Below are 10,265 nucleotides of genomic sequence, written 5' to 3'. Positions count from 1 at the left end.
GGCCTCTGGAGTTAGTTCCATACCCTGGCAGACTACCTCCCAGGTAAAAATGCATCCCATATATGCTAAAGGGACGTTAGGCTTTGCTTCATGGACATCTTTTAATCACTAGCAGGTCATTAAAATCAAACATACATGCAGAATTGAATTCAACATAAAGTGCTGTATAGGGTAATGCTGGAAAGAAATAAGGAGTTGAAATGGCAGCTGAGTCTTTGCATCTTTTGAATGTCCTTCTTATCTTCTACTCTTACAACAGATGAGACCTTTATTACCATTTCACATTATTACCAGGATTTCACTGAAATGTAATTGTCATAAAGTAGTGGATTAGAAATTGCTGAGCTGGTGGAACTTTGTAATTCAGGGTATTCACTACACAAGAAACTGTCGCTAGCAAACTTGTTATGGATTTCTGCGAATCCGCTTTGAAGATCTTGGTCCAGTGTTAGGTTGGTGTTTTGGGCACAGAAGAATTCATCCATTTGTGCAAGATCTGGAGAGTGCACACAAGACTGCCATGGAGTGCTGTCGTTCTGGAGGCAGCAGTTATTTCTTCGGTGGTGCGAAGGGCTCAGTTCAGAAAGGGAGGGCTCCCTGTTCTGCTCTTGGTAAGATGTAGTCCTGCATGTGTCCTGGATATAAGATTCCCTATTGGTGGGGAAGGTGTAAGGGTCCTTCACCTGACCAGGTAGAAGGGAGCAGGGTGGTCGGATTGTGCCAGGTGAATTCACAGAATGCTGAGATATGCCACACTTGGAAGCCTTCTCTATCACACAACACAGTGGAGGATCATCTGGCAACTGGAAAATACTGATATCACAAACTTCTGGCATCCAAGCAATCATGTTCTTCCCACAGACGACAAAGCCGCCCTCTTCCTCTGTCAGTCCTGGAACTTCCTGCTGCAGTGCATTCTGGGAAATCCCTGACAAACACTGATTCATTGGGGAGAATAATGCACAGGCTGAGGGAACCATCTCTGATGAGTCTATGATATCATCAAAAAGGTTCTCGGCTGTGTTCACCTCATCTGGCCCATATGCAAGGTTGTCTATGGTGACGCCAATGGCAGACCCTGGATCGGGGATGCAGAAGGCCTCAGCCACGCCCAGGAAAGTACTGTTTTCATGATCCATGGATCGCTTCGGAGGACTACTGACGCCAGCTTGGGAACCCCGGCTGTGCTCCTTTTCCACAGGAGTTGAGCTGGCGACGCTGGAGCTTGTTGAGCAAGGTTGTCCCAGGGTCTCACAAGCCAATGGTCTTTTGTCTGTCTCAGCATTCTGAGACAATATGGTGGTTGCAAGCTGTTGGGTGGCAGCCTCTATATCTGCATACTTCCTGTAAGAAAAAGGGGAGATGAAATTAGAATGTAGAAAGAGTTTTATTTTAATTCTTACAAGATATCCTCTGACGGGCAGAACTTATGGGATGTAGTAAAAGCATGATGTTGCCTTTGGGGGACAATGTTGTGCTTCATAACTTTATATGCATTCATTCATTCATTCACGCAGTGGTGCAAAGTTGTCAGCATTAGAAGTGTGATCTTTCTCATAGCAATGTACTGTCAGTGGCAGATCACCACAGTGTGAACATTTTTACAGGGCCAGAGCGTTCTCCACCAACCAGTGAAATGCTTATCGCGGGGAGGGAGAGACGGTGACTATTAACACAGAACGGAAGAGGAAAAATAGGAGGATTAATATAAAAAGTGAAGAAAAATTGTGGAAGAAGTGAAAGGGTGTGAGATGAACATCAAGCGGGAGAGGGGGGCAGACAAGAATGGTCCAAGGATTCTCTGCGTCACAATCTATCAATTTTTGCGTGCAGAGCTTCCAACCTCCAGCAAAAGAGCCATATCTGCATCTCCAAGCTGCAATAAGGGGCTCTTGGCTGCCCACTACCGGCGGCACCACAGAGAGGTGCCGATAAAATGCTAGTAATACAGTGGCAGATGGAAATCGAAAGATGAAACAAGGATGCCTCTAGAGAGAGATTTAGGTATAGCGAGAGTTTGACAGAGGTGGAAACAGACAAGACATCTGACCTGACCATATGGTACACAGGAAAACTACCAATGAGCTTGGTGAAAGTCAAAAATAACTTTATTTGGTCTATAGAAGACCATAAAAGTACAAAGAACCTCGATAAATACACACATTAGACAGATTATCTTGATGAGAGTAAATTGCTCTTAGGGCTGGAGAGGCTAAAGATTCCTCACCCCTACCAACCCAGAAAGGCAAAAGTAGGGTACAGCTTCCCAGCCGTGGATATATTCAGTATATATTCTGTAGCACATTTATGCATATTTGCATAGACCACGAACGTCTCCTTGATTTCTCTTCATCGCATTATCTTACAGTCACCAGGGAGACTTGGATGATGTCACTCAGAACAGCTGTATAAAAAACATCTCCATTATTCACTGTTACCCATAGGTAATTCTGTGTATTATCTGCTAGCGCACCCTAATGGGGAACACGTTGTGTAGCATGATGGGCCCAGTTACAGATGAGAGAAAGACATGGAAACATTTTAAATTGAGAAGAACACAAAATAGTTTATCAGTGGAGACAGACCACAATTGTCTCTAAACTGAGAAACGCCTGAGTATTCGGTATGGCACCTGTTGTCATAGGAGAGTCTGCTCTGCAGGTTTCACAGACGGAAAAAACCTTTATCCTGGTACAACGCTGTTCAGTTCAATCAATTAGGTGGTGAAAACCTCCATTTGGAACCCCAGCAATAAATGTAACATTGTAGTAACAGCACAAAAGTATCTTGTTCTGTGAAGTACCATAGGAAGTCATTTACTTTCTGCGGACCCACTGTGTTTTGTTGAAGGCTGTCCCTAATGCTGATCCATGTTTTTTCAAAACTGTGGTCTGATATTTGCTCCACCAAGTCCTCACCTCTATTTTTATTTTGAAAGTGGGGTACCGCCAAGTTGTTGTGAAGTCACGCTACACTACACACAGTGCGAAAATGTCCACCTTTTTGCCTATATCTAAACTGTATACACTTCTGAAATCTAATATACATTACTTTTTTAAGCATATGAAGAGAAGAGTTTGATGCTTGTTTTACATCATCTCTGACAAAGCACAGAGAATGGGGCTTTAAAGTTTAGTCAGCTCAACTCTGGCCTTTTTAGGTCTTGACTGCTGACAGAGCATGCGCTGTCAGTGCGAAGTGTAATATGTTCTACAAGGGTCTCAGAACCCGCCTATTGCTTACCAATTGTTGCCTTCAGTGTTACTCTTCTTTACTGCCTACTATTTGGCCAGTGCTTGTCGGCTTCAGATCCTTTTCTTTCGGCCAGAGCATGGACCAACTACTCATTGCCTCATCTTGATTACTGTGCTTCCGCTACTCATACTTGCTTGAGGTTCTTTTTTCTTCCTCGATGTCTGTGTTGCTTCTTCCTTGTTGTCTGTGTTGTTGCTCCTTCTTCTTTCGTCACACTTTCCCACTATGGCACCTCTTGAATCCAACACCCCCGACCCCAACTCAAAAACAATGCCTCTTGGAACACTTTCCACCCTGTAACTGAACTCGAAGATTCCAACATCATTGCTAAACTAAAACCGTCATCTCACACGAATGACCTCCTCCCTTCCAAACTTGTCAAGACCTCAAACACATCATTTCCCCTTTCTGGACTAAAATCATCAACACCTCCCTAGCCAAGGGGTTAGTTCCTTTCTCCCTCCAACTTGGTCAAATCACCCCCATCATCAAAAACCCAAATGCCGACCCCAATGACCTCAACAACCACCGCCCTATCTCTAACCTCCCCCTACTTTCTAAAGCCCTTGAAAAATGTGTCCTTCTCCAATTAGACAAATGCATTGAAAACGTCAACTTACTAGCCCCCTACAATCAGGCTTCAGGAAAGGCTGCAGCACCGAAACTGTCATTCTTAACATTGTTGATGACATCCACTACTCCCTTGACTTCGGCGAGTCCTGCATACTTATCCTCCTTGACCTCTCTGCAGCGTTTGACACAGTTAACCACCTTGCCCTACTTCATATGCTCAGAGACCGCTTCGGCCACAATGATACTGTCCATAAATGGTTTGTCTCCCACCTCCAGCACCGAACACAGCAAATCAAAATTCATAACTGCCTATCTAACCCTACTCCGATCTCCCTAGGAGTTCCTCAGGGATCCATTCTCTCTCTCTCTCTCTCTTCAAACTCTTCCATGGAACCCCTCACTCTCATTCTAAAACAAGCCACAATCCAATACCACCTCTATGCTGATGATACCCAACTCTACTACAAGATCAAAACCAGCTCTGATATCATTCATCTTAATAATACCCTCTCCAAAATTCAATTGTGGTTCCAATCAAATCATCTTAAACTCAACCCTAAAAAACTCCAAATCATGCTCTTCTCCCCAAAAAAGAACCTCATCCCCATCCAATCCTGGATCTCTGACCTGAACGCCCTCAACTGTTCAATCACCTGTCCAACTCCGTAAAATCTCTTGGGATCTACATTGATAAGAACCGAACTCTCAATATCCACACCAAAAACTCGGCCAAGGGAGCCCTCTTCACTCTCCGTCACCTTAAGAAAATTAAACCCTTTATCCCAACTGACGACTTTAAATTGTTCAAACTCTGGTCCTCTCGCGAATTGATTATGGTAACGCCATCCTCTCTGGAATCCCGAAGGTCCACCTTGCTCCACTCAAATCTGTTCTAAATCTTGCAGCCAGGCTCATTACCGATGGCAAACGTTTTGACCACATCTCCGCAGCCCTCAAAACTCTTAAATGGATCCCCACAGAAGGTAAATCCTCCTACAAAACTGTATGTATGACAAACAAAGCCCTCCATCAAAACTCACCGCTGTACCTCGCCAACAAACTCTACAAAGCGGGCAGTGCACACCCAATGAGAAGCATCAACACCCTCCTGCTAGTCCCACCCCTGCACAAAAAGAAATCCACACAATCCCGCGCCTTCTCAGGAAATGGCCCAAAAATCTGGAATGCCCTTCCCATAGACCTACGATGTAACCCTTCCTACACCAGCTTTAAAAAAAAAGAGCTAAAAATTCACCTCTTCAACAAATATTGAGGGATCTTAACCTATGCCCTTATTTCACCCGCCCACTACTCTGTTCCTCCCCTACTCTCCTACTGCGCCTGAACTGCTCTAATTATCTGCTTTTCCATTATGTGTTAGCCCAAACTGTTTCTCTTCTATTAATCCTATTGATTCTCCAGGATGCTTACATTTTGTTTGTACAGATTATTAGCTTGATTCTCCTGTCTCACATCTTTATACAATAGTTTGATCTCCCTATTCATACTATATATGGTCATGTTCCCTGCTCCTTGCATTTGTCTATTTGATATGTGTTAACTCTAGCTGTTTTCACTTCTGTTCTCCAGCTTTGATAACACACAGTCGAATTATTGTTGTGTTCCTTTACTATCCTTTTCTCATGTAAAGCGCTCTGATACCTCCGGGTCCAGCCAGCGCTATATAAAACCTCGAAAATAAATAAATAAATTCTTGTCTGTGTTGCTTCTTCTGGTTTTCTTCTTCTCTCCAACCCGTCTGTTGTCCGTGTTGCCCACTGTCTCCCATGCTCTCTACTATTGTGCGTGTTGCCCACCTGCCATAAGAAACAAGCATTAAAAATGCAATAGGTCTCGCCTTTTATTAAGTTAAAGCCATTTACTTTGCTATACAATACCATTAGCAAAGCAAATGGCTTTAACCTAATCAAAGGCGAGACCTATTGCATTTTTAATGCTTGTCCTTCCATGTGTCCAAAGTGATCCATGCTCAGCCTCTGGCTCTGACCATTTGCACTGCTGATTTTCTTTTATCAAAAGTCTCTTGCAGTGGTGTAACTCATCATGGGGCCCCTTGCAGATTGTGAAGAGGGTCCCCGGAGGTTCCCATGTTTCAGATAGGCCTTGGGCTGAATGGGGCCACCATGAGTGGTTCTGAGGGCCCCAATGGCTTGGAGGTCCCCCAGTGTTACGCTCCTGGTCTTTTGGTTTATTTGTGAATGTGCTGTCTTTTTGAAAATTTGCAATTTGAGTTTTGTAGATAGCCTACACACACACAAATCCACTAAAGTGACATGTCAGCTTGTGGGATGCCCAAAGCCTGTGGCAAAGGGGGTTAAAATGTGGCAGCAGTGTCTCCCCTCATCATCATCCAAAGGCTGGGATCTGAGCCCCTGCCTCCTTGTATGCCCTGACAATTTTCCCAGGATGCAGGCTTCTCCTGTTGCGCATCTTGCACTTGGCTTGCCACAAAACGTTTCAGTTGCAACCAGATAATCCAAGCCCCATTATTCTTGGATGTTCAAACATTTGCACTAGTTTCACACAAAAAAAGTCAAATCAGATTTCAATTTTATTTGACAAAAGGTGGCACATCCAACATGGCAGCCCAGCAGTCAAGCTATCAATGTTTTTGACCACATTGGGCATTTAGTTTTTTTGGCTTTGCTTACAGAAACCACTTAACACCTGTTCACAGCACCAAAAAATGGGATTGATAGTTAACAAACAGTATGCACTTCACAGCGGACGAAAATCCATACACCAAACTGCGCTGGGAATCAATAGGGGGGGAGTTAGTAGTCCCCCACCCCACTTGACAGAGCGCTGTGATATGCTCCAGTGGCTAATTCATGTTTATGACTCCATCTTTGCTCACGCTTCAAGAATCAGAACCAAAGTTAAGGATTTTAAAAGTGGCAATCCGAAGGAGCGCACAATGCCCCTAATGCGAGCGCCTGCTCCTTCATTGGAAGGGGTGGCCGCTAAGATATACATTCAAAGGACCGTGGGTGAAAGGGTAGAATTCCGTGATCACTTAAGAAATCACAGTTCGCTCTGCCCTGGCTGAAAACCTTTGTTTTATGCTTGGACATAAAGATCGCATAGCACAGATGATACGTGGCAACAGAGAGCAAGTCCTCATGTTTGCACCCTGACCTCCCTGCGTCCCGTGTCTCCAGTGCTCTCTGCGCTTTACACATACACTGCAGATACAGATGGAACCAGAGAGCAAGTGATATGTAAACTCACCACAGACCGTTTCTAGGTGTTTTGCCTCCCTAGGCGAGAATGAAAAATGTCGCCCCCTTCCTTTTACTACCATCACTCTTTCCCCCTGTCATCCAGGCTAGAAGACTTGTGGCCTGCAAAGCACTACAATGAGAAATAAATGAGGCAAACAAGGTGCCTCAGTGGACTAATGCAAAAACAATTGCTTGTCGCTCCCTCACTAACATCATTTGATCTTGGTCAGACCTAACCAGGCTCAATCTATAGCTGAGAATAAAAGAAAAATCCAAAAAGCCACATCAGCAGTCGCAAACAATATTCCAGTACACTTCAGTCATAATAGTGGTCCTCAACTGCCATAACTGAAGCCAGCTTGGACTTTGTAATTTAACTTACACAGTTACTCTAGCAATGTCGAAATCTTTTTTTTTACTGTTGTTACATAGCTAATATAGTGACATCATTTGTGTTGTCATAGTTAAATAGAGTATGAGTTGGAGTATAGTGGTATAGTTTGTATCAATATACAGTTAATTATAATGTACATACAGTATAGTTACACAGCAAAGATCCACAGTTACCATAGCTACATCTAGTTACTCATACAGTTCCGTAGGTGATGATACACAATTATGTGACATATAGCTAATTAGTATTGTTATACAGTTTCATATGTATTGTATTTCAGTATTTTCTTAGCTGTGTGTATGCACTAGTTCTTTGGTACTGTCCTATAGGTACAAAACAAATCTATTAAAATGGTATAGTCATCAAGTTACCAGTGACCACAGAGACTGGGCGAGTCGCATGTGCCTGGGACAGGGATACACAACTGATGCTAATTATTTCATCCAACTCTACAAGAACCAAAACACCCGGCGCTCTTGGAAAGCACCTCAACTCCGGCTCAAAGATGAGTCTCTACAACGCAACTGAGCCATCCGCAGAGCCACTGTTGGACCCGGCCTCGTGGCGTAGTTCGCCTCTGTCCCTCCACACCCTGTGAGCATAGGCCTGTACCCCGAGTCCCCTGCGCAGCCTCCCCGTTAGTGTAACCTGCACCCCGAGCCTGGTCGCCCTACCCCAGCGAAGCCTAAATCCCCCTGGAACCTCGACCCGGCCTGCCTTCCCCGCTCCACTCCCGGCTCCGAGCGCCTAACCTTGCATGCCCCACAAGGCCCGGACGCCATCTTCCCTTCCCGACATCCCTGTCTCCCTGGGCCTAGCGTGACCCCGGCCCCAGTGAAACCCAGACTCCCAAGGCGCACCAGTCCCGACTGGGGGGTAAAGGGCTCCCGAGTGAGATAAGCCAGGGAGTTTCGATGGCACCTCCGGCCTCCCCTGAGGGGCTGGTTTCTGTCACACCTTTGGCCCTTCCCTGTGGGCCAGTTTCGATCACCCCTCTGGCCTCCCCGAGGGCTGGCTCCAGACCCGCTGGGAGTCTGGGAATCCCCGGACCCATCTTTCAAAGGGATCAAAGAGCCACCCGCCGGACCTCGCCAACGACCAGCCCCCAGGGCCTGAGACCTCCGCCTGCGAGGGTCCGGAGATCAAAGAGCAGGAGGACTATAACTGGGCCCGCCCGACAACTAGCGGGCAGTTGTATCTTGGACCTGAAGCCCTGCTGATCTGATCGCGGCTGACCCTAAGAAGACTCATCTTGAACCTCTGAGCCCTGCTGACGCTGTCGCGGCTCAAGCTGAACTGAACCATCGGAGCCCTGCTGACGCTGTCGCGGCTCGTCCTCTTGTAACCATCGGAGCCCTGCTGACGCTGTCGCGGCTCAAGCTGAACTGCACCATCGGAGCCCTGCTGACGCTGTCGCGGCTCGACCTCTAAGACCATCGGAGCCCTGCTGGCGCGGTCGCGGCTCCTCACGAACTTCTCCAGATCGAGCCCTGCTGACCTCGTCGCGGCTCGAGGAGTACTCTGGTCCGGCTGGACCATCGAGAGCACCATCACGACCGAGCCGACTCGACGTGGGCGAAGCAGCCAGTACGACCATCGTCCCGTACCCCCCGGCTCGAGGATTGAGAGCTGTGCGTAGGGTACGCCTCGTACTGTCCCAGAGACTAAAAGACTGTCCCGCTTCCCCCTTCCCGAATCCTCTAAGACTTTGTGGTCCCTTGACCACTGTGTATATAAGAGTGCTTCCTTCGTTATTTGCTTATATAAAGATCTTGTTACTAAAACCCACCGGTGTGGTGTCTGTTCGTAGTGTGGTGTGAGCTCAGTGTGTACGATCCTAGACCCGAAGTCCTCCCCGGTGAGGACCTCACAATCAAGACTCGGCAAGTTCTGTGGGAGAGGTGGATCTTGGGGTGTCCGGGTGAGCACAACCTGGCCCTCTGAGATTGCCCCTTCTAACATTGGTGGCAGCGGTGGGATAAGAACCTACGTCTAGGGATCGTACAGTATTGACACACTACCCGAACGAAGAAGCAGCCATGAGCGTCACGACCGACAAGACCACCTTCCAGATGGAGCTTCTGGGAGACTATTCGCACCGTGAGCTCAAGCAATTCTGCAAAGATCTCCGTATCCCTTCAACGGGATTAAACACCAAAGAGGACTTCCAACAAGCTCTAACAGCCTGGGTGGAGGCCGGAGCACAACCTCCAGCACCGACAGAAGCCGATGGAGGGGGAGCCCCCCTGATCGAAACCCACGCCCCAGAGCGAGAAAGAACAGAGTCCCCGACGCGGACTCCCAGCACGGAGAGAGGTCTGTCTCGAGAAGAAATGAGCGACCGAGAACGCAACCGAAACCACGAACTTGAACTAGCCCGTCTGAAAATGGAAGGAGAACTCAAGCTGGCCGAGAAAAAGCTAGCCATCGAGCAGCTGCGGCTGCAAGGAGAACTGGAAGAGAAGAAGCTCCAACGAGAACACGACGGAAAGAAGGTCCAGCTGGAGCACGAGCGCAGCATATTGGAAATAGAACTAAAGGCCCGGAACGAAGGCAACAAAACAGCAGCGACCCGAGAGTCTGTTCCCCCGGTGGAACCCAAGGTCCACATCCCCAAGGACGTGGTCAAGGAATATTATAAAAACGATGACATCCAGCAATGGTTCAAGGCCTACGAGGTCGCCATGACCTCCCACCGAGTTCCGCAGAAAGATTGGGGAGCCGGGCTGTGGGGTCGATTCCTGAGTGAGGGGAGAGACACCCTACTCGACCTACCGTCTGCCGAACAGACCTCCTAC

At 47.2% G+C, this 10,265-nt stretch overlaps 1 protein-coding gene across 1 annotated transcript in view; it reads right to left on the bottom strand.

The window, feature by feature from the left end:
• Nucleotides 1–287: 287 nt before the first annotated feature.
• Nucleotides 288–10,265, bottom strand: part of C7H19orf85 (chromosome 7 C19orf85 homolog) — a 57,838-nt gene continuing 47,860 nt past the window's right edge. The window contains exon 2 of the mRNA XM_078653696.1: nt 288–1,344. Coding sequence (XP_078509822.1) covers nt 288–1,344 — 1,057 coding nt within the window. The remainder of the gene's footprint in view (nt 1,345–10,265) is intronic.

The sequence above is a fragment of the Lissotriton helveticus genome, chromosome 7 (genome assembly GCF_964261635.1).
Source record: "Lissotriton helveticus chromosome 7, aLisHel1.1, whole genome shotgun sequence".
NCBI classification, from domain to species: domain Eukaryota; kingdom Metazoa; phylum Chordata; class Amphibia; order Caudata; family Salamandridae; genus Lissotriton; species Lissotriton helveticus.
The sequence above is the reverse complement of the archived record's forward strand: the minus strand, read 5'-3'. Positions and strand labels throughout refer to the sequence as shown.